Below are 26,567 nucleotides of genomic sequence, written 5' to 3'. Positions count from 1 at the left end.
GAGGACAATCAGGACCGCAGAAAAGATCATCGGTGATGACCTTTCCCCCCCATCCAGGACTCGTACCGGTCCAGGGTCAGGAAACGGGCAGGTAGCATTACTGGATACCCCTCAAACCCTCATCACAAACTGTTCAAAATCCTCCATTTCAGCTAGCGTTACAAACCAGCGTACACGAAAACAAGTCGGGATAAGAACAGTTTTTTCACAAAGATTATCAATCCGATGAACACCAAACCGTCACGGAGTACCAGACCTGTTTCTGGAACTAATCGCCATTCTGACTATGGCCTGGTCCCAAAAGAACCCAAGTTGACTGACCGTCAACTTTGTGTAAAATCTAAAGAACCAGATCTGACTATGAAAATCCAGAGTCCAAGACAACCCTGGGTTGTGTCTGAGTAAATCACGTGGGTACTGCCAGGAGTCTTCTATGGGTCCGGCTTTAGGGGACAATGGATAATCCTAATAAGCACATTAAGACTAAAACCTCAAACCTGAAGTGGCAGAAGGTCATTCATTTCCTTTTTGGGCCACACTTCCCGTCTCCGGGGACAATCACGCTGTGATTCACTTGTCGGCATCAACACCACATTAATCCGGGATCATCCCAGTGTTTCCACTATTTTGGGATGGGGCGGGGATCAGGGTGCCCCTCAACAACACCCTAGGGTGCATCAGAAATGTACCGTAAATTTTACCAATCTTTTTTCCCATTTACAAGAATACGTTGTAAAAACAGTACCTGTAGATAGAGACCAGAAAATTCCCGCGAAAATTTGGATGGGCCCGCTATCTGGGCTGTGAACTTCGATCGAAGCTAAACAAGCTAGCATAAAACCAACTAGGAACCAATTAGCATCCTTGCAAGGTGGCGCCAAATATCAAAATCCAAGATTCGTAGGTTTATACGAAGGAAATGAGCAAAAGTGCTAGCATAAAATGCTGCTAATATAGGAGAAGTTAGCATACTTGTATGATGGCATTAAGTATCAGAAACCATGATTTGTATGTTCAAACAAAAGAAATGAGCTAAAATGCTAACATTAACTGTAGATTTTCCGGTAAAAAACTGACAGATCTGTCGCTAGAATTTTACTATAAAAGTAACAGTGGTACAGTTTTTCCCTTTACAGTAATACCCTGCAAAAACTAGAAAAAAATGTTTTACTGCAAAATGTATTTAACTTTATTTTATGCCATTTTTTTATGGAAAACACACAAAAAATTAAATATTTTACCTGAAAAATTTTCAAAGTGGAATGTGAAGTAAATCGGTCAATTATTAATAGAAAAATATATATATACCACAAAAATTCTCAGGCACCCAAAAGGGACCCACTAATAAATTGGTTAAAAATAAGAAATAATGTATTATTTTACTGCCAACGCTTATATCTGTAGTTCAAATTTAAATCTGTCAATATAAACTTTATATTAATATTATTATTAGTTTTTGTTTGTTTTTGTCTTATGTTGTTTTTATGGCAAACACACAATTTTAGAAATATTTTACCTCCCAAAAAATGTTCTATTGTAATATTTGATGTGAAGTAATTGGAGCTTTAAACATTGATTTCAATTTATTATAATTTTTTTCAAGCAATGACAGATTTACAAAAAAAAAAATGACACTAAAATTCTCAGGGACCCAAAAGGGTCCCACTCATAAAAGTGTTAAAAATAAGAAATTATTATATTTTATTATTTGACTGTCAACGCTTGCATCTGTAGTTCAAATTAAAATCTGTCAATATAAAGTTTGTATCATTATATTTAATTTTTTTTTTTTTTTTTTTGTCTTTTGCCGTTTTTGTTAAAAAAAAACCCTGTTTTTATGGCAAACACACAATTTATGGAATATGTTACCCCCCAAAAATGTTTTATTGTAATACTTGATGTGAAGTAATTCGAGCTTTAAACATTGATTTTGATTCATCATTATTTTTAGAGCAATGACAGATTAAAAAAATTTAAAAAATCACACTAAAATTCTCAGGGACCCAAAAGGTTTCCACTCATAAAAGTGTTAAAAATAAGAAATTATTATATTTTATTATTTTACTGTCAACGCTTACATCTGTAGTTCGAATTAAAATCTGTCAATATAAAGTTTGTATCATTATATTAATTTCTTTTTTTTTTTTTTTTGTCTTTTGCCGTTTTTGTTAAAGAAATTCCTGTTTTTATGGCAAACCCACAATTTATGGAATACGTTACCCCCCAAAAATGTTTTATTGTAATACTTGATGTGAAATAATTCGAGCTTTAAACATTGATTTTGATTCATCATTATTTTTAGAGCAATGACAGATTAAAAAAATAAGAAAAATTACACTAAAATTCTCAGGGACCCAAAAGGGTCCCACTTATAAAAGTGTTAAAAATAAGATATATACGTTTCTATTTTACTGCCAACGCTTACATCTGTAGTTCAAATTCAAATCCATCTTTCAATATGAAGTCTATATTATTATTATTATTATTATTATTATTGTCATATGTCATTTTTGTTAAAGAAACCCCTGTTTTTGTGGAAAACACAATTTAAAAATATTTTCAATTGTAATATTTGAAATTTTGAAATAGTTGGAGTTTTAAAATTTTATTTTGATTCTTTTTTTTTTTTTTTGAGCAATGACAGATTAAAAAAAAAATCACACTAAAATTCCCAGGGACCCAAAAGGGTCCCACTCATAAAAGTGTTAAAAATAATAATGTATTACTTTACTGTCAACACTTACATCTGTGGTTCAAATTCAAATCCATCTGTCAATATAAAGTTTATAATATTATTATTATTATTATTATTATTATTATTATTGTCGTATGTCATTTTTGTTAAAGAAACCCCTGTTTTTGTGGCAAACACACAATTAAAAAATATTTTCAATTGTAATATTTGAAATTTTGAAGTAATTGGAGCTTTAAACATTGATTTGGAGTTGTTATTATTTTTTCAAGCAATGACAGATAAAAAAATAAATAAAATCACACTAAAGTTCTCAGGGACCCAAAAGGGTCCCACTCATAAAAGTGTTAAAAATGAGTCAAACAGTTTGTTTTCCTTTCAGTTCTATTCTGCGGACTTTTCCAAAGAGGATTTAGGACCATACCTTTCCAACGTACTGCGGGAGAACACCCGTGTATTCTTCCAGAACGAAGAACTGGTTCCACACCCATCCTCGTTTCATACGCGGCGCTCCGTGTCCGAGCCTGGTCCAGCCCTGGAAACGTGTCCCCCCACTTCCTGTCCTGAAGCGGCGCTGAGACCGAAGAGGACTTGGGAGACTTTGGTCCAGCAGTAAACCGGAGCACAGCAGAAATATGACGGTACGTTCCCATGCGCTCATCGGGGACAAAAGGGTGTGCAGGAAAGTCCGGAAGTGTTCCAAGGTCCCGGTCGTCTTTGTCCGGCACCTTCAGAGAAACGACCAACAAGTCAATGTGTTCCTTGCTAATGCTAACCACTTGCCAGCATGCTACGGTTAGCAAGCGACATGCTAACATTAAAAGGTATTTTAACGCACATTTTACATAGTCACATCATTTGTTGCTTTTCTGTCTTGCCTCTGGTGAGGGCGGTCGCATTTTTTTCCTCCTCCCGTCTTTTCCTTGCTTGCTCTCTTTTGTCTTGTCTAAACTTTTTTGAAGCCTCTTTCTTTGCGCTGTCCTCCAAATCTAAACATCCGACATGGAATTGGTTAGCTGGACTCTCGACTCAATTGACACAATCTTTTCGACGAAGAAAAGAGGTTCTGGGGAGCCTGGCTGCCCTGATGGAACCATTGCTGCGGGGTACGTGAGAGATTCCTGGGACGAATGGAGAATCATGTGCCTCTCAGTCCTTTCCATCGATGACATGGAAGACATCTACCTATTTGGAACCATGATCGCGGGGCACCTGCTGATTGGGCTGGGCATTGCTCTGGTGTATCGTCAAATTCGTAAGACGATGGCAGCCACTCAGGGAGCCCAAAGGCTGTTCGCCCCAATGGAAGGATTGGGCCGGGCTGTGGGATCACAGACTGGGGCGATTTCTGAACTGAATCGCAAGATGGATCACATAATGGAGAATCTTGCTGTAAAGGAAAGATTGGATATGAGAGCAGCCAGCATGGACGGATAGAACAGGCAAGCCATTGTATTGTCTGCTCGAGAAAAAACAAAAAATCCTTATCTACGATTTGACTCCCTGGAATGGCCTTGAGGACAAGAACAGGCTGTTCTGTAATCATCCCCTGAGGAATTCCAAAGACGGACGCTTTTGACCTCCCTGCCTCCTCAACGACACCTGGAAGTCGAACTTTGCTTGCATTGCACGACCCTGGGCCTATGAACACAACTCCACTTCACCCAAAGACTATGGGCATATACACAAACACACTCCCCACCTTCACCCAACGCCTTCACTACCGCTAAAAGGGGAACATTATCACCAGACCTATGTAAGCGTCAATATATACCTTGATGTTGCAGAAAAAAGACCATATATTTTTTTAACCGATTTCCGAACTCTAAATGGGTGAATTTTGGCGAATTAAACGCCTTTCTATTATTCGCTCTCGGAGCGATGACGTCACAACGTGACGACATCATGCCTCGTCGGTGTGTTGTCGGACACGAACAGGGACGGATTCAAGTTGCACCAGTGGCCCAAAGATGCGAAAGTGGCAAGAAATTGGACGAATGTTGTTCAAACTACGAGGGTGTGGGGAAAGCCGACGGAAATGGTCAGTCGTTTGTTCCGCACACTATACCGACGAAAGCTACGCTACGACAGAGAAGGCAAGAATGTGTGGATATCCTGCGACACTCAAAGCAGATGCATTTCCAACGATAAAGTCAAAGAAATCTGCCGCCAGACCCCCATTGAATCTGCCGGAGTGTGTGAGCAATTCAGGGACAAAGGACCTCGGTAGCACGGCAAGCAATGGCGGCAGTTTGTTCCCGCAGACGAGCGAGCTAAACCCCCTGGATGTCTTGGCTCACACCGTCCCTTAAGCCACCGAAGATGATCAAGAGAAGAATATCGACCCTAGCTTCCCTGGCCTGCTGACATCAACTCCAAAACTAGACAGATCAGCTTTCAGGAAAAAGAGAGCGGATGAGGGTATGTCTACAGAATATATTAATTGATGAAAACTTTATTCATTACTCACGGTTTTACGTAAATTATTATACATAAACTGAGTCGTCGTGGAACTGTGGACCAGCTCTATACTCTCAGCAGGGTCCTTGAGGGTGCATGGGAGTTTGCCCAACCAGTCTACATGTGCTTTGTGGGCTTGGGAAAGGCATTCGACCGTGTACCCCGGGAAGTCCTGTGGGGAGTGCTCAGAGAGTATGGGGTAACGGAGTGTCCTTTTGTGGCAGTCCGCTCCCTGTATGATCAGTGTCAGAGCTTGGTCCGCATTGCCGGCAGTAAGTCGGACACGTTTCCAGTGAGGGTTGGACTCCGCCAAGGCTGCCCTTTGTCACCGATTCCGTTCATAACTTTTATGGACAGAATTTCTAGGCGCAGTCAGGGCGTTGAGGGTATCTGGTTTGGTGGCTGCAGGATTAGGTCTCTGCTATTTGCAGATGATGTGGTCCTGATGGCTTCATCTGGCCAAGATCTTCAGCTCTCACTGGATCGGTTCGCAGCCGAGTGTGAAGCGACTGGGATGGGAATCAGCACCTCCAAGTCCGAGTCCATGGTTCTCTCCCGGAAAAGGGTGGAGTGCCATCTCCGGGTTGGGGAGGAGATCTTGCCCCAAGTGGAGGAGTTCAAGTACCTCGGAGTCTTGTTCACGAGTGGGGGAAGAGTGGATCGTGAGATCGACAGGCGGATCGGTGCGGCGTCTTCAGTAATGCGGACGCTGTATCGATCCGTTGTGGTGAAGAAGGAGCTGAGCCGGAAGGCAAAGCTCTCGATTTACCGGTCGATCTACGTTCCCATCCTCACCTATGGTCATGAGCTTTGGGTCATGACCGAAAGGACAAGATCACGGGTACAAGCGGCCGAAATGAGTTTCCTCCGCCGGGTGGTGGGTCTCTCCCTTAGAGATAGGGTGAGAAGCTCTGTCATTCGGGGGGAGCTCAAAGTAAAGCCGCTGCTCCTCCACATGGAGAGGAGCCAGATGAGGTGGTTCGGGCATCTGGTCAGGATGCCACCCGAACGCCTCCCTAGGAAGGTGTTTCGGGCACGTCTGACCGGTAGGAGGCCACGGGGAAGACCCAGGACACGCTGGGAAGACTATCTCTCCCGGCTGGCCTGGGAACGCCTCGGGATCCCCCGGGAGGAGCTGGACGAAGTGGCTGGGGAGAGGGAAGTCTGGGCTTCCCTGCTTAAGCTGCTGCCCCCGCGACCCGACCTCGGATAAGCGGAAGAAGATGGATGGATGGATGGATGGATGGAGTTTACCAATAATTTAGCTTAAAAACATTACAACACTTAAAAACAAACACATACCAATCGTTGGTTAGAAGGCGATCGCCGAATTCGTCCTCGCTTTCTCCCGTGTCGCTGGCTGTCGTGTCGTTTTCCTCGGTTTCGCTTGCATACGGTTCAAACCGATACGGCTCAATAGCTTCAGTTTCTTCTTCAATTTCGCTTAAGCCGCTGAAATCCGAGTCTGAATCCGAGCTACTGTCGCTATAGCTTGCTGTTCTATCCGCCATGTTTGTTTGTGTTGGCATCACTATGTGACGTCACAGGAAAATGGACGGGTGTATATAACGATGGTTAAAATCAGGCACTTTGAAGCTTTTTTTAGGGATGGGTAAAATTTTGAAAAAAACTTCGAAAAATAAAATAAGCCACTGGGAACTGATTTTTAATGGTTTTAACCCTTCTGAAATTGTGATAACGTTCCCCTTTAATTCCCCTTCGGGGTGATGGACGGTTGAGTAGCGCTTTATAGCAGCAGGCCAGCCTCCAGGGACCCAACACCCCCACCCCCCCGTTGCGAGTTGTTGTGATTATATGTAACATGTTTATGTGTGCTATGCTAAATTAGGTTTTTTCCCTTGGACTCAGTCTGGACCCCCTCCCAAGGGTCCAGCCTTTGACTGATATTTTTTTCTCTTCCCCCCTTTCCCAATATCACCTTTTTCCCACCTTTTTTAAGGAGCGCCGTAAGTGGCTGAACCGTCGGCGGTCCCGTCTTGTCTCCCTGTAACGTATGTCTGCTCTTAGTGGGACTGTGCCCAAAATGACATTTCAGTTCTTATGTTAAAGAATGGACAATAATAAAGCATCCTGAATCCTGAATCCTGAATCCATCCAGAATGTGGTCGTATTTTGCGCACTAACTAAGTTGAACAAACGAAGTCACACACGTGGAAACATACTGTACGTCACATGACCAAATGGCAGAGGACTCCGAGGGGTGCCCTGGTGTTAAAAATGTCATTTTTAAACATTTAAAAAGCCAACAAAAGACATAAGTTATGATTCATGATTTTATAAAGACGAGCCGTTTTGTTTACCTTAAGAAAGAGAAACCTCTTAGCTGCTCCTCGGTCCAAATATCTCAAATAATGTGAGATCCTTCCTGAACATTCTCTTCGGTGCTCGTGACGGGTCTCTCTCTCGCTCTCTCTCTCCTTCCTTCTGTCCCAGTTCTCTCGCCCCGCACCTCTTTTGCCGGAGCTCATCCCCCGATACCCCCCCTTCGCCCCCCCCCCCCCCCCACCCCCTCCCCCCAGGTTGTCACGCTCATCCGCTCCACTTCCTGTCTACCTTTTTTGCTTTCATTTTGCCTCTTGGAATCAGTCTGGCTGAATAAGCACACACTTATTTTAGTCATTTACAAAAAGGTAAGCACGCCGGGTTAGAAGCTACTCAGAAGCGAGCGGCTACACACATAATCTTATTTGGACAATAAAACAACGTAAACAAGAATCAAATAATCACACATGCAAAGTCTACAGGGCGTACCTGGAAAGTATCCAGTAACAAACGTGTCCGCACCATCCAACTTTGCGAATTATTGACAGTATCAGTATAAACAATTACCTCTCAACTTCATTATTCACCGTAAGAGGGGATTTGTCTAACTTGGATAATATTGCATGCTTAGCTGTTGTGTAGCTGCCAGCTCCTTGTAGCCTATATAGCCTAGCGTGTTTACTTTTTGTAAATGACTGGACTAAAAACCTAGAAATTGTGTTCCTTGGAGGACATTTGGATGGTTGCATGAGTGTAAATACATCTTAAGATCTAAATGTGTGAATAAATAAATCTTAAGATCTAAATGTGTGAATAATAAATCTTAAAATCTAAATGTGCGAATAATAAAATCTTAAGATCTAAATGTGTGAATAAATAAATCTTAAGATCTAAATGTGTGAATAATAAAATCTTAAAATCTAAATATGTGAATAATAAAATTGTAGGATCTAAATGTGGGAATAAATACATCTTAAGATATAAATGTACAAATAAATAAATAAATCTTAAGATCTAAATGTGTGGATAATAAAATCTTAAGATCTAAATGTGTGAATAAATACATCTTAAGATATAAATGTATAAATAATAAAATCTTAAGATCTAAATGTGCAAATAAATAAATAAATCTTAAGATCTAAATGTCTGAATGAATAAATCTTAAGATCTAAATGTGTGAATAAATAAATCTTAAGATGTAAATGTGTGAATAATAAGATCTTAAAATCTAAATGTGTGAATAATAAAATTTTAGGATCTAAATGTGTGAATAAATAAATCTTAAGATCTAAATGTGCAAATAAATAAATAAATCTTAAGATCTAAATGTGTGGATAATAAAATCTTAAGATCTAAATGTGGGAATAAATACATCTTAAGATATAAATGTATAAATAATAAAATCTTACAATCTAAATGCGTGAATAAATACATCTTAAAATCTAAATGTCTGAATGAATAAATCTTAAGATCTAAATGTGTGAATAAATAAATCTTAAGATCTAAATGTGTGAATAATAAAATCTTAAAATCTAAATGTGTGAATAATAAAATTTTAGGATCTAAATGTGTGAATAAATAAATCTTAAGATCTAAATGTGCAAATAAATAAATACATCTTAAGATCTAAATGTGTGGATAATAAAATCTTAAAATCTAAATGTGTGAATAATAAAATTTTAGGATCTAAATGTGTGAATAAATACATCTTAAGATCTAAATGTGCAAATAAATATATAAATCTTAAGATCTAAAAGTGTGAATAAATACATCTTAAAATCTAAATGTCTGAATGAATAAATCTTAAGATCTAAATGTTTGAATAATAAAATCTTAAAATCTAAATGTGTGAATAATAAAATCTTAAAATCTAAATAAGTGAATAATAAAATTTTAGGATCTAAATGTGTGAATAAAAAAATCTTAAGATCTAAATGTGCAAATAAATTAATAAATCTTAAGATCTAAATGTGTGAATAATAAGATCTTAAAATCTAAATGTGTGAATAATAAAATTTTAGGATCTAAATGTGTGAATAAATAAATCTTAAGATCTAAATGTGCAAATAAATAAATAAATCTTAAGATCTAAATGTGTGGATAATAAAATCTTAAGATCTAAATGTGGGTATAAATACATCTTAAGATATAAATGTATAAATAATAAAATCTTACGATCTAAATGTGTGAATAAATACATCTTAAAATCCAAATGTCTGAATGAATAAATCTTAAAATCTAAATGTGTGAATAAATAAATCTTAAGATCTAAATGTGTGAATAATACAATGTTAAAATCTAAATGTGTGAATAATAAAATTTTAGGATCTAAATGTGTGAATGAATAAATCTTAAGATCTAAATGTGCAAATAAATAAATACATCTTAAGATCTAAATGTGTGGATAATAAAATCTTAAGATCTAAATGTGGGTATAAATACATCTTAAGATATAAATGTATAAATAATAAAATCTTAAGATCTAAATGTGCAAATAAATAAATAAATCTTAAGATCTAAATGTCTGAATGAATAAATCTTAAGATCTAAATGTGTGAATAAATAAATCTTAAGATCTAAATGTGTGAATAATAAAATCTTAAAATCTAAATGTGTGAATAATAAAATTTTAGGATCTAAATGTGTGAATAAATAAATCTTAAGATCTAAATGTGCAAATAAATAAATACATCTTAAGATCTAAATGTGTGGATAATAAAATCTTAAAATCTAAATGTGTGAATAATAAAATTTTAGGATCTAAATGTGTGAATAAATAAATCTTAAGATCTAAATGTGCAAATAAATAAATAAATCTTAAGATCTAAAAGTGTGAATAAATACATCTTAAAATCTAAATGTCTGAATGAATAAATCTTAAGATCTAAATGTGTGAATAATAAAATCTTAAAATCTAAATGTGTGAATAATAAAATCTTAAAATCTAAATAAGTGAATAATAAAATTTTAGGATCTAAATGTGTGAATAAATAAATCTTAAGATCTAAATGTGCAAATAAATTAATAAATCTTAAGATCTAAATGTGTGAATAATAAGATCTTAAAATCTAAATGTGTGAATAATAAAATTTTAGGATCTAAATGTGTGAATAAATAAATCTTAAGATCTAAATGTGCAAATAAATAAATAAATCTTAAGATCTAAATGTGTGGATAATAAAATCTTAAGATCTAAATGTGGGAATAAATACATCTTAAGATATAAATGTATAAATAATAAAATCTTACGATCTAAATGTGTGAATAAATACATCTTAAAATCCAAATGTCTGAATGAATAAATCTTAAAATCTAAATGTGTGAATAAATAAATCTTAAGATCTAAATGTGTGAATACATAAATCTTAAAATCTAAATGTGTGACTAAAAAAAAATCTTAAAATCTAAATGTGTCAATAATAAATTCTTAAGATCTGAATGTGTGAATAATTAGTATAATAGTTTTTAAAAGTCGATTACATTTGAAATGATTAAGGAGATTTAAAAGCTTTATTCTTCTTTGCACAGATGGCGCGGCCCCCATGCTCCACGTAATCCTTCAATTTAATCTGTGTGTGTGTGTGTGTGTGTGTGTGTGTGTGTGTGTGTGTGTGTGTGTGTGTGTGTGTGTGTGTGTGTGTGTGTGTGTGTGTGTGTGTGTGTGTGTGTGCATTGTTTTACACTATATAGTTAAAAATCAATCCAATGATGACTTATGTTGTCCTAATTAGGGAAGGACACTGGAACTCAAGTGTCACTCATGCAGCATTGTACATCACTCATGCAACATTGTACATCACTCATGCAGCATTGTACATCACTCATGCAACATTGTACATCACTCATGCAACATTGTACATCACTCATGCAGCATTGTACATCACTCATGCAGCATTGTACATCACTCATGCAGCATTGTACGTCACTCATGCAGCATTGTACATCACTCATGCAGCATTGTACATCACTCATGCAGCATTGTACAGAGACATCCAACCTTCTCATCCAACCTGATGGCGCTTGAGTATTGAGCAAAGGGTCCCAATATTTATGTACATCTCATGTTTGAGGGATTTTTTTATATACATTTGCAAAAATTAGGAAAAAATATATAATTTCACATACTTATTATGAGGTAGTTTGTGTAGAATTTTGAGGACAAAAATAAATTTCATCCATTTTGGAATAAAGCTGACGTAACAACATGTGAAAAAACTGAAGTGCTGTGAATACTTTCCAAATGCACTACACATGTAGAGATAGATAATATAAGTATAAATGGATAATATACATATATGTAAACATATATATATATATATATACATATTTGTGTTAAGGTTTGCAGGGGAGGTGACGGCAACAGACACTAGATGGCAGTAATGCTCAATGATTTATTATATATAGTAATATATATAATAATAAACAACACTAAATATACGAACTAAGGAAATGGAGTGTGGCAAAATCCAAGAGTGTTTATGGTGTAAGACTATGTGTAGTATTTAACTGAGGTGTGCGTTACCAAGTGTTGAACGAGAGATGAGGAAGTCCAGGGGAAGAGGGGAATCCGTGTCCAAGCGGGAGGTCGAGATCCAAGGAGCAGTCCGAGAAGCAGGGGAACGACGACGAGAAATGACGAGACACACAGCAACGTCAAAACACAGGAACGGAGGTCTGCAGTAGGATGACACGACAATGAAACACGGAAGGGAAAACAGACAGAGAGAACAGTATTGCATCAAGCAGGATGATCGCTTACTGTACGCCAACAGATGATTATATTCCGGCGCCGGCATGCCAAGATGTCCAGGCTTATGAAGGCAGCTCCTTCATTCCAGGCAGGTGTGATGATTGCCGGCAAGTGATTGCAGCTGGCGGCAGCTGCAGGGCGGAGACGCGCGCGGCGCGTCCCTGGATGTGTGCCACAGTCGTGGGCGTGACCCGCGGTGTGAAGCGCAGAGCGCAATGATGAGGGCGCATTCCAATGCACCCTGGCCGTGACAATTTGGATATATACATATATGTATATATATATATATATATATATATATATATATATATATATATATATATATATATATATATATATATATATATATATACATAAATGGATATATATATATATATATATATATGTATGTAAAATATATGTACCACATATATACACAAACATTTATACAAATACTTTCAAATACATATATGTATATACATACAGTATGTATACACATATATACATACATATATGCATACGTTATATATAGATACTTCTATACATATATATGTGTATATATATAAATACATATATAAAAATATACATATATAGTCATGTATACATATATACATACATATCAAAGCGCTTTGAGTACCTTGAAGGTAGAAAAGCGCTATACAAGTACAACCCATATATATATACATATATATATATATATATATATATATCCATCTATACATATATATAAACATCTATACTCATATATGTATACCCATATACATATATACACATATATGTATACATATATATACATACATACATACATATATATATATTTATATATACATTATGTATACATACATATAAATATATATATATATATATATATATATATAATACACATATATACAAATATACATATATATTCATGTATACATATATACATATACATATACATACATATGTACATATACACACAAACACACATATATATATATATATACACTTATATATACATACATATACATATATATATATATATATATTTTTTTTTTTTTTTTTTTTTTAATATGTATATATATACATATATATATATATATACATACATATATATATATATACGTATATATATATATATATATATATATATATATATATACATACACATATTTGTATACATATAGACATATACATGTATATACACATATAGACATACACACATATACATATATATATATATATATATATATATATATATATATATATATATATATATATATATATATATATATATATATATATATATATATATATATATAGAGAGAGAGTGGATCATGAGATCGACAGGCGGATCGGTGCTGCGTCTTCAGTAATGCGGACGCTGTATCGATCCGTTGTGGTGAAGAAGGAGCTGAGCCGGAAGGCAAAGCTCTCAATTTACCGGTCGATCTACGTTCCCATCCTCACCTATGGTCATGAGCTTTGGGTTATGACCGAAAGGACAAGATCACGGGTACAAGCGGCCCAAATGAGTTTCCTCCGCCGAGTGGCGGGGCTCTCCCTTAGAGATAGGGTGAGAAGCTCTGTCATCCGGGGGGAGCTCAAAGTAAAGCCGCTGCTCCTCCACATGGAGAGGAGCCAGATGAGGTGGTTCGGGCATCTGGTCAGGATGCCACCCGAACGCCTCCCTAGGGAGGTGTTTAGGGCACGTCCGACCGGTAGGAGGCCGCGGGGAAGACCCAGGACACGTTGGGAAGACTATGTTTCCCGGCTGGCCTGGGAACGCCTCGGGGTCCCACAGGAAGAGCTGGACGAAGTGGCTGGGGAGAGGGAAGTCTGGGCTTCCCTGCTTAGGCTGCTGCCCCCGTGACCCGACCTCGGATAAGCGGAAGAAGATGGATGGATGGATGGATATATATATATATATATATATATATATATATATATATATATATATATATATATATATATATATATATATATATATATATATATAATTTATATATATATACACATATATGTATACATATATATATACATACATATATGTATACATATACATATATATATATATATGTATATATATATATATACATACATATATGTATACATATATACATATTGTGGAGAATGCAAATATTTTTAAGAGTTCTTTCTTTATTCATAGTCATGTTTAAAGCAGTTAATATTTTCCCATTGTGTACTCGTTATGCTTGTATCTTATTTTCGCAAGTAAACTGGAATGTGGGAGTATGACATGCTTCCTTTTTACCTTATCAGTATTAGAACAATGAGGCTGTATTCCTTTCTGGCTAGGGTGGGGGCTGTTTTCGTACTCAATAAGTTGTCTCTTCCCGTTTGATTTTTAGACCGCTTCTCGATGCTGCTATTACCGCATTGTAAGGCTTTAGTAACACTTGATAATATTCCTATTCTGTCTTGATGGTCCTTCTTTCTCAACATATATGTCATCTGACCAGTGACTTTTATTCCCTGAGAGGAAGACTGGTCAGACGCAACAAGATACATACATATATATATATACACATATATGTATACATAGTCGTGGTCAAAAGTTTACATACACTTGTAAAGAACATAATGTCAAATTCATAAAAGAAGCAAACTATGTGCTCCAATCACTACATCACAAAAACATAAGAGTTGTGGAAATGATTGGAAACTCAAGACAGCCATGACATGATGTTCTTTACAAGTGTATGTCCACTTTTGACCACGTCTGTATGTACATATATATATATATATATATATATATATATATATATATATGTATATATATATATATATATATATATATATATATATATATATATATATATACACACACACATTTATACATATATTTTATACATATATTTTATATATATATATATATATATATAAATATATATATATACGTATATATATATATATATATATATATATATATATATATATATATATATATATATATATATATATATATATATATATATATATGTATGTATATATATATATATATATATATACATATATATATATATATATATAAAATATATGTATAAAATATATGTATAAATGTGTGTGTGTGTATATATATATATATATATATATATATATATATATATATATATATATATATATATATATATATATATATATATACATATATATATATATATATATATATATATGTACATACAGACGTGGTCAAAAGTGGACATACACTTGTAATATATATATATTTATATATATATATATATATATAAATGATAAATGTATATACATGAGAAGTCACGTGACGGACGACATCCGGCTTCAGGTTGTTCTGTATTACCCAGAATGCTTTGCGGTTGCCATGAACGATGACACTCGGTCAACAAAGCCTGCCAAAATGGCTGTCGGCAATGCATTGTGGGATATCATAGCACAAAATCCATAGCCCTCTATTGGCATGCAAGTTCCGTCCATCCATCCATTTTTTACCGCTTGTCCCTTTCGGAGTCGTAATAAAGACAATAACATAACTTTGTAGAACAACGGCACTATATTATGGGATGTCTTTACAGGCATTACAGTTATTATTATTTTTTTAAACAATAAAAATAAAATAGACAGTTAAAATGAATAAACAGACATGGATGACAGTTGATTATATTAATTATAGTTAATAATAAATAGGCATGGGTGACACTTGATTATATTAATTACAGTTAATAATAAACTTACAGTTGATTATATATTATAATAGGCATGTATTACAGTTGATTATATTAATTACAGTTAATAATAAATAGGCATGGATTACAGTTGATTATAGTAATTACAGTTAATTATAAACAGGCATGGATTACAGTTGATTATAGTAATTACAGTTAATAATAAACAGGCATGGATTACAGTTGATTATAGTAATTACAGTTAATTATAAACAGGCATGGATTACAGTTGATTATAGTAATTACAGTTAATTATAAACAGGCATGGATTACAGTTGATTATAGTAATTACAGTTAATAATAAAATAGGCATGTATTACAGTTGATTATATCAATTACAGTTAATAATAAACAGGCATGGATTACAGATTATTTTATTAATTACAGTTAATAATAAAAATAAGCATGGATTACAGATTATTTTATTAATTACAGTTAATAATTAGGCATGGATGACAGTTGATTATTTTAATTACAAATAATAATAAATAGGCATGGATTACAGTTGATTATATTAATTACAGTTAATAATAAATAGCCATGGATGACAGTTGATTATATTAATTATAGTTAATAATAAATAGCCATGGATGACAGTTGATTATATTAATTATAGTTAATAATAAATTGGCATGGATTACAGATTATTTTATTAATTACAGTTAATAAATAGGCATGGATGACAGTTGATTATTTTAATTACAGTTAATAATAAATAGGCATGGATTACAGTTGATTATATCAATTAAAGTTAATAATAAATAGGCATGGGTGACAGTTGATTATATTAATTACAGTTAACAATAAACTTACAGTTGATTATATATTATAATAAATAGGCATGTTTTACAGTTGATTATATTAATTACAGTTAATAATAAATAGGCATGGATTACAGTTAATTATATTAATTACAGTTGATAATAAATGGGCATGGATTACAGTTGATTATAGTAATTACAGTTAATAATAAAATAGGCATGTATTACAGTTGATTATATCAATTACAGTTAATAATAAACAGGCATGGATTACAGATTATTTTATTAATTACAGTTAACAAAAATAGGCATGGATTACAAATTATTTTATTAATTACAGTTAATAATTAGGCATGGACGACAGTTGATTATTTTAATTGCAGTTAATAATAAATAGGCATGGATTACAGTTGATTATATCAATTACAGTTAATAATAAATAGCCATGGATGACAGTTTATTATATTAATTATAGTTAATAATAAATAGCCATGGATGACAGTTGATTATATTAATTATAGTTAATAATAAATAGGCATGGATTACAGATTATTTTATTTATTACAGTTAATAAATAGGCATGGGTGACAGTTGATTATATTAATTAGTTAACAATAAACTTACAGTTGATTATATATTATAATAAATAGGCATGTTCTACAGTTGATTATATTAATTACAGTTAATAATAAATAGGCATGGATTACAGATTATTTTATTTATTACAGTTAATAAATAGGCATGGGTGACAGTTGATTATATTAATTACAGTTAACAATAAACTTACAGTTGATTATATATTATAATAAATAGGCATGTTTTACAGTTGATTATATTAATTACAGTTAATAATAAATAGGCATGGATTACAGTTAATTATATTAATTACAGTTGATAATAAATGGGCATGGATTACAGTTGATTATAGTAATTACAGTTAATAATAAAATAGGCATGTATTACAGTTGATTAAATCAATTACAGTTAATAATAAACAGGCATGGATTACAGATTTTTTTATTAATTACAGTTAATAATAAAAATAGGCATGGATTACAGATTATTTTATTAATTACAGTTAATAATTAGGCATGGATGACAGTTGATTATTTTAATTGCAGTTAATAATAAATAGGCATGGATTACAGTTGATTATATCAATTACAGTTAATAATAAATAGCCATGGATGACAGTTTATTATATTAATTATAGTTAATAATAAATAGCCATGGATGACAGTTGATTATATTAATTATAATTAATAATAAATAGGCATGGATTACAGATTATTTTATTTATTACAGTTAATAAATAGGCATGGATGACAGTTGATTATTTTAATTGCAGTTAATAATAAATAGGCATGGATTACAGTTGATTATATCAATTACAGTTAATAATAAATAGGCATGGGTGACACTTGATTATATTAATTACAGTTAACAATAAACTTACAGTTGATTATATATTATAATAAATAGGCATGGATTACAGTTGATTATATCAATTACAGTTAATAATAAATAGGCATGGATTACAGTTGATTATATCAATTACAGTTAATAATAAATAGGCATGGATTACAGTTGATTATATCAATTACAGTTAATAATAAATAGGCATGGATTACAGTTAATTATATTAATTACAGTTGATAATAAATGGGCATGGATTACAGTTGATTATAGTAATTAGTTAATAATAAAATAGGCATGTATTACAGTTGATTATATCAATTACAGTTAATAATAAACAGGCATGGATTACAGATTATTTTATTAATTACAGTTAATAATAAAAATAGGCATGGATTACAGATTATTTTATTAATTACAGTTAATAATTAGGCATGGATGACAGTTGATTATTTTAATTACAGTTAATAATAAATAGGCATGGATTACAGTTGATTATATTAATTACAGTTAATAATAAATAGCCATGGATGACAGTTGATTATATTAATTATAGTTAATAATAAATAGCCATGGATGCCAGTTGATTATATTAATTATAGCTAATAATAAATAGGCATGGATTACAGATTATTTTATTAATTACAGTTAATAAATAGGCATGAATGACAGTTGATTATTTTAATTGCAGTTAATAATAAATAGGCATGGATTACAGTTGATTATATCAATTACAGTTAATAATAAATAGCCATGGATGACAGTTGATGAAGATGTTTACCCACATTTTCCACTGGAGAATCAATAAAGTTAATTTTAGTCTAATATTAATTGTACAAATATGAACTAAAGTGGTTATTATTGACAATACTTTTAATGTATACTTATTAATTATCATTAATGTAAGTATCATTATCAATAAAATTCGCAAAGTTTGCACTCTTATTTTATTGCGGTTATTTCTGCCAGTTATAAATAACACATCAACATTTCTACGGAATATGAGATTTTTATCCTTTTTTTTATTGCCTAAATAACCCTGATTGTTACAGTCAAAAGTCCATAAGCAGACTCACGTGTTCGTAGTGTCACGTGACGTCGTTGTTCTGCTGCACACTGGCGGCCTCTGCTGGACATAAAGTGGTACTGACTTGCACTTTGTACACGTAAAAGGGCATAATCATCAGACTGATGGATAATATTCTTATGAAGTGTTCAGAATCCAGCATGGAATATAAATTCAGACGGAAATAAACTAAAAAGGCTCAGCATTGATGATTTTTACCGCGTGGAATTTCGTGGCAACCAAGAGAGCGTCCGTGACTCTGCGCGTGTTTTTTCAAAGAGGACTTCCAAAAAAAAGTCGTCTTGCAAACGGAGCATCTAAAAGGTTTTTCTCCGGAGTGCGTTCTCATGTGTGATCGGACTGACGTTTTGCCGGAGAACCCTTTGCCGCACACTGAGCAAGTGGAAGGTTTCTCCCCGGCGTGTGTTTTCACGTGGGCGCGCAGGTGCGCCTTTTGGGAGAATTTCCTCCCGCAGTCCGAGCAGCCGAACGGTTTCTCCCCCGTGTGCGTGTGCATGTGCTTCCCCACGTTCGTTCGGTTGGAGAACCTCTTGCCGCAGACCGTGCAACCGAAGGGTTTCTCCCCGCTGTGCGTCCTGGCGTGCTTCGCCATGTTGCTTTTGTTGGAGAAGGTCTTGCCGCAGTCCGGGCAGCCGAACGGTTTCTCCCTGGTGTGCGTCCTCCCGTGCGAGAGCATGTTCGCCCGGTGGGAGAACCGTTTCCCGCAGTCCGGGCAACCGAAGTGTTTTTCCCCCGTGTGCGTGCGCATGTGCGTCACCATGGTTACCTTCTGGATGAAACTCTTGCCGCAAACCGAACAGATAAAAGGTCTCTCCCCCGTGTGTGTTTTCAGGTGCGTGAGCATGTGCGTTTTATGGGAGAACTTTTTACCGCAGTCGGAGCAACTGAATGGTTTTTCTCCGGTGTGCGAGCGCATGTGTCGAGTGAAATTGCCTTTTTTGGTGAAGATTTTAGCGCAAACGAGGCAGGGGAATTGTTGTTTGCTCGTCTTCGATTCACCTCGGCGGTCTGGGTCGCCGCTCGGGGGTTCTTGGTGGTCCTCCTGGTCTTCGTGCTCAGCAGAGTGAGACGTGGCGTCCTCACTATCAGACAGTGGAGCTAAGAGCGTGTCTGCTTGTGATGCTCCACAGTGGTCTCCATCAGCTTCTGTCGTCATGTGTTGTGTGGGAGGCTCCGCCCCTTTTCCCGCCTCACTTTCACCTTTGACCTCGTCGTCTTCGCCCTTCACAATCACGCCAATCACTGGGAACTCCTCCAATTGCGGCGCTCCCTCCTGACTCAGACCCAGTTCACCCTCTTCTTCTTTAATGTGAAGGGGCTGTGCCTCCTCCTCTTCCTCTTTAAAGTGGAGCAACTGTGACCTTTCCTCTTTAACGTCGGGGGGCTGTGACTCCTGCTCCGTTCGGGCGTTCCACTCCTGCTGCTCGGGAGGAAAATGCCCTTCACTGGATTCTGCTGGACACAAAAAGACAAAAACATGATTAGTTGATTTTTGTTGTTGTTGTTGTTGTATTATTAAAAAAATTAATAATACATAATTAAATATGTATTATTTAATTATACAATAATTAAATAATTATTGTATAATTATTTAATTATACAATAATTAAATAATTATTGTATAATTATTTAATTATTGTATTAAATAATACAATAACTATATTATTGTATTATTTAATAATATAAATATAAAAATAATTATTATTGTATTATTTAATACAATAATTAAATAATTATACAATAATTATTTAATTATTGTATAATTAAATAATTATACAATTATAATTATTGTATAATTATAATTATACAATAATTATAATTTAATTAATTAATAATTAAATTTAATTATTAATTAAATTTAATTTATTAATAAATTTAATTTATTAATACATTTAATTTACGTTAAATTAAATTTATTAATAAATTTAATTTACGTTAAATTTGGTTAAATATTTATTTATTTATTTATTTATAAATAAATAAATAAATTTATTTATTTATACATTTATTTACCCAAATTTAACCTCATTTGCATTGTAAACGTTTTCAACAAGTGCAGAGCATAGAGGAAACATGACAAAAAATGTTTCTATCGGAGCCATGCTACAGCAGCTACACAACAGCTAAGCACACGATGGCACGCATGCTAAGCACACGTAATAGTCATTGAACAATAAAACAATGTAAACAAGCATCAAATAATCACACGTACAAAGTCTCCGAAGGCGTACCAGAAAGCTGCTGTGTAGCATACAAAAAAGTATCCCGTAACAAACGTGTCCGCATGATTCAACGTCGCGAATTGTTGACAATGTCAGTGTGAACAAATTACCTCGCTGCTACATTATTCACCGTAAGAGGTGATTTCTCGAGCTTGTGTGCGTAGCTGCTGTGTAGCTTACCAGAAAGTATCTAGTAACAAACGTGTCCGCGTCATTCGACGTCGCGAATTGTTGACAATGTCAGCGTGAACAAATTACCTCGACGCTACATTATTCACCGTAAGAGGTGATTTCTCGAGCTTGTGTGCGTAGCGTACCAGAAAGTATCCAGTAACAAACGTGTCCGCATCATTCAACGTCGCGAATTGTTGACAATGTCAGTGTGAACAAATTACCTCGACGCTACATTAATCACCGTAAGAGGTGGTTTATCGAGCTTGTGTGCGTAGCTGCTGTGTAGCGTACGAGAAAGTATCTAGTAACAAACGTGTCCGCATCATTCAACGCCGCGAATTGTTGACAATATCAGTGTGAACAAATTACCTCGCCGCTACATTAGTCACCGTAAGAGGTGATATCTCGAGCTTGTGTGTGTAGCGTACCAGAAAGTATCTAGTAACAAACGTGTCCGCATCATTCAACGTCGCGAATTGTTGACAATATCAGTGTGAACAAATTACCTCGACGCTACATTATTCACCGAAAGAGGTGATTTCTCGAGCTTGTGTGTGTAGCTGCTGTGTAGCGTACCAGAAAGTATCCAGTAACAAACGTGTCCGCATCATTCAACATCACGAATTGACAATATCATTGTGAACAAATTACCTCGCCGCTACATTATTCACCGTAAGAGGTGATTTCTCGAGCTTGTGTGCGTAGCTGCTGTGTAGCGTACCAGAAAGTGTCTAGTAACAAACGTGTCCGCATCATTCAACGTCGCGAATTGTTGACAATATGAGTGTAAACAAATGACCTCGCCGCTACATTATTCACCGTAAGAGGTGATATCTCGAGCTTGTGTGCGTAGCGTACCAGAAAGTATCCAGTAGCAAACGTGTCCGCATCATTCGACGTCGCGAATTGTTGACAATGTCAGTGTGAACAAATTACCTCTCCGCTACATTATTCACTGTAAGAGGTGAATTCTCGAGCTTGTGTGCATAGCTGTTGTGTAGCGTACCAGAAAGTATCCAGTAACCAACGTGTCCGCATCATTCAACATCGCAAATTGTTGACAATATCAGTGTGAACAAATTACCTCGCCGCTACATTAGTCACCGTAAGAGGTGAATTCTCGAGCTTGTGTGCATAGCTGTTGTGTAGCGTACCAGAAAGTATCCAGTAACAAACGTGTCCGCATCATTCGACGTCGCGAATTGTTGACAATGTCAGTGTGAACAAATTACCTCGACGCTACATTATTCACCGTAAGAGGTGGTTTATCGAGCTTGTGTGCGTAGCTGCTGTGTAGCGTACGAGAAAGTATCTAGTAACAAACGTGTCCGCATCATTCAACGTCGCGAATTGTTGACAATATCAGTGTGAACAAATTACCTCGCCGCTACATTAGTCACCGTAAGAGGTGATATCTCGAGCTTGTGTGTGTAGCGTACCAGAAAGTATCTAGTAACAAACGTGTCCGCATCATTCAACGTCGCGAATTGTTGACAATATCGGTGTGAACAAATTACCTCGACGCTACATTATTCACCGAAAGAGGTGATTTCTCGAGCTTGTGTGTGTAGCTGCTGTGTAGCGTACCAGAAAGTATCCAGTAACAAACGTGTCCGCATCATTCAACATCACGAATTGACAATATCATTGTGAACAAATTACCTCGCCGCTACATTATTCACCGTAAGAGGTGATTTCTCGAGCTTGTGTGCGTAGCTGCTGTGTAGCGTACCAGAAAGTGTCTAGTAACAAACGTGTCCGCATCATTCAACGTCGCGAATTGTTGACAATATGAGTGTAAACAAATGACCTCGCCGCTACATTATTCACCGTAAGAGGTGATATCTCGAGCTTGTGTGCGTAGCGTACCAGAAAGTATCCAGTAGCAAACGTGTCCGCATCATTCGACGTCGCGAATTGTTGACAATGTCAGTGTGAACAAATTACCTCGACGCTACATTATTCACCGTAAGAGGTGGTTTATCGAGCTTGTGTGCGTAGCTGCTGTGTAGCGTACGAGAAAGTATCTAGTAACAAACGTGTCCGCATCATTCAACGTCGCGAATTGTTGACAATATCAGTGTGAACAAATTACCTCGCCGCTACATTAGTCACCGTAAGAGGTGATATCTCGAGCTTGTGTGCGTAGCGTACCAGAAAGTATCCAGTAACAAACGTGTCCGCATCATTCGACGTCGCGAATTGTTGACAATGTCAGTGTGAACAAATTACCTCTCCGCTACATTATTCACCGTAAGAGGTGATTTCTCGAGCTTGTGTGCGTAGCTGTTGTGTAGCGTACCAGAAAGTATCCAGTAACCAACGTGTCCGCGTCATTCAACGTCGCGAATTGTTGACAATGTCAGTGTGAACAAATTGCCTCGCCGCTACATTAGTCACCGTAAGAGGTGATATCTCGAGCTTGTGTGCGTAGCGTACCAGAAAGTATCCAGTAACAAACGTGTCCGCATCATTCAACGTCGCGAATTGTTGACAATGTCAGTGTGAACATATTACCTCGACGCTACATTATTCACCGTAAGAGGTGATTTCTCGAGCTTGTGTGTGTAGCTGCTGTGTAGCGTACCAGAAAGTGTCCAGTAACAAACGTGTCCGCATGATTCAACGTCGCGAATTTTTGACAATGTCAGTGTGAACAAATGACCTCGCTGCTACATTATTCACCGTAAGAGGTGGTTTATCGAGCTTGTGTGCGTAGCTGCTGTGTAGCGTACGAGAAAGTATCTAGTAACAAACGTGTCCGCATCATTCAACGTCGCGAATTGTTGACAATATCAGTGTGAACAAATTACCTCGCCGCTACATTAGTCACCGTAAGAGGTGATATCTCGAGCTTGTGTGCGTAGCGTACCAGAAAGTATCCAGTAACAAACGTGTCCGCATCATTCGACGTCGCGAATTGTTGACAATGTCAGTGTGAACAAATTACCTCTCCGCTACATTATTCACCGTAAGAGGTGATTTCTCGAGCTTGTGTGCGTAGCTGTTGTGTAGCGTACCAGAAAGTATCCAGTAACCAACGTGTCCGCGTCATTCAACGTCGCGAATTGTTGACAATGTCAGTGTGAACAAATTGCCTCGCCGCTACATTAGTCACCGTAAGAGGTGATATCTCGAGCTTGTGTGCGTAGCGTACCAGAAAGTATCCAGTAACAAACGTGTCCGCATCATTCAACGTCGCGAATTGTTGACAATGTCAGTGTGAACATATTACCTCGACGCTACATTATTCACCGTAAGAGGTGATTTCTCGAGCTTGTGTGTGTAGCTGCTGTGTAGCGTACCAGAAAGTGTCCAGTAACAAACGTGTCCGCATGATTCAACGTCGCGAATTTTTGACAATGTCAGTGTGAACAAATGACCTCGCTGCTACATTATTCACCGTAAGAGGTGATTTCTCGAGCTTGTGTGCGTAGCTGCTGTGTAGCTTACCAGAAAGTATCTAGTAACAAACGTGTCCGCATCATTCAACGTCGCGAATTGTTGACAATGTCAGTGTGAACAAATTGCCTCGCCGCTACATTAGTCACCGTAAGAGGTGATATCTCGAGCTTGTGTGCGTAGCGTACCAGAAAGTATCCAGTAACAAACCTGTCCGCATCATTCGACGTCGCGAATTGTTGACAATGTCAGTGTGAACAAATTACCTCGACGCTACATTATTCACCGTAAGAGGTGATTTCTCGAGCTTGTGTGCGTAGCTGCTGTGTAGCGTACCAGAAAGTGTCTAGTAACAAACGTGTCCGCATCATTCAACGTCGCGAATTGTTGACAATATCAGTGTGAACAAATTACCTCGCCGCTACATTAGTCACCGTAAGAGGTGATATCTCGAGCTTGTGTGCGTAGCGTACCAGAAAGTATCCAGTAACAAACGTGTCCGCATCATTCGACGTCGCGAATTGTTGACAATGTCAGTGTGAACAAATTACCTCGACGCTACATTATTCACCGTAAGAGGTGGTTTCTCGAGCTTGTGTGCGTAGCTGCTGTGTAGCGTACCAGAAAGTATCTAGTAACAAACGTGTCCGCATCATTCAACGTCGCAAATTGTTGACAATATCAGTGTGAACAAATTACCTCGCCGCTACATTATTCACCGTAAGAGGTGAATTCTCGAGCTTGTGTGCATAGCTGTTGTGTAGCTTACCAGAAAGTATCTAGTAACAAACGTGTCCGCATCATTCAACGTCGCGAATTGTTGACAATATCAGTGTGAACAAATTACCTCGCCGCTACATTAGTCACCGTAAGAGGTGATATCTCGAGCTTGTGTGCGTAGCGTACCAGAAAGTATCCAGTAACAAACGTGTCCGCATCATTCGATGTCGCGAATTGTTGACAATGTCAGTGTGAACAAATTACCTCGACGCTACATTATTCACCGTAAGAGGTGGTTTATCGAGCTTGTGTGCGTAGCTGCTGTGTAGCGTACGAGAAAGTATCTAGTAACAAACGTGTCCGCATCATTCAACGTCGCGAATTGTTGACAATGTCAGTGTGAACAAATTACCTCGACGCTACATTATTCACCGTAAGAGGTGATTTCTCGAGCTTGTGTGCGTAGCTGCTGTGTAGCTTACCAGAAAGTATCTAGTAACAAACGTGTCCGCATCATTCGACGTCGCGAGTTGTTGACAATATCAGTGTGAACAAATTACCTCGCCGCTACATTAGTCACCGTAAGAGGTGATATCTCGAGCTTGTGTGCGTAGCGTGCCAGAAAGTGTCCAGTAACAAACGTGTCCGCATCATTCGACGTCGCGAATTGTTGACAATGTCAGTGTGAACAAATGACCTCGCTGCTACATTATTCACCGTAAGAGGTGATTTCTCGAGCTTGTGTGCGTAGCTGCTGTGTAGCTTACCAGAAAGTATCTAGTAACAAACGTGTCCGCATCATTCGACGTCGCGAATTGTTGACAATGTCAGTGTGAACAAATTATCTCGCCGCTACATTAGTCACCGTAAGAGGTGATATCTCGAGCTTGTGTGCGTAGCGTACCAGAAAGTATCCAGTA

At 36.2% G+C, this 26,567-nt stretch overlaps 2 protein-coding genes across 5 annotated transcripts in view; both read right to left on the bottom strand.

Moving 5' to 3' along the window:
* The window catches only part of LOC133575668 (cadherin-12-like), a 70,360-nt gene extending 62,771 nt beyond the window's left edge, over positions 1-7,589 (bottom strand). Inside the window, exons 1-2 of one of the 2 annotated variants that reach the window (XM_061928376.1) lie at positions 7,474-7,589; positions 3,117-3,420 (exon numbers count right to left, since the gene is read on the bottom strand). In XM_061928376.1, coding sequence (XP_061784360.1) covers positions 3,117-3,353 — 237 coding nt within the window. In that variant the 5' untranslated portion in view covers positions 3,354-3,420; positions 7,474-7,589. Of the gene's footprint in view, positions 1-3,116; positions 3,421-3,530; positions 4,602-7,473 lie in introns of those variants that run through there. The other variant, XM_061928375.1, reaches the window with a different exon arrangement.
* A 4,241-nt stretch (positions 7,590-11,830) lies between these two features.
* The window catches only part of LOC133575733 (uncharacterized), an 18,846-nt gene continuing 4,109 nt past the window's right edge, over positions 11,831-26,567 (bottom strand). The window contains exons 2-3 of one of the 3 annotated variants that reach the window (XR_009811524.1): positions 19,119-20,584; positions 11,831-12,109 (exon numbers count right to left, since the gene is read on the bottom strand). Coding sequence is in view for 2 of the 3 variants with exons in the window: in XM_061928536.1 (XP_061784520.1) it covers positions 19,308-20,584 (1,277 nt within the window). In the remaining variant the exon portion in view is untranslated. Of the gene's footprint in view, positions 12,110-19,044; positions 20,585-26,567 lie in introns of those variants that run through there. The other 2 variants (XM_061928536.1, XM_061928537.1) reach the window with 2 other exon arrangements.

The sequence above is a fragment of the Nerophis lumbriciformis genome, linkage group LG33, assembly GCF_033978685.3.
Source record: "Nerophis lumbriciformis linkage group LG33, RoL_Nlum_v2.1, whole genome shotgun sequence".
NCBI lineage: Eukaryota > Metazoa > Chordata > Actinopteri > Syngnathiformes > Syngnathidae > Nerophis > Nerophis lumbriciformis.
The sequence above is the reverse complement of the archived record's forward strand: the minus strand, read 5'-3'. Positions and strand labels throughout refer to the sequence as shown.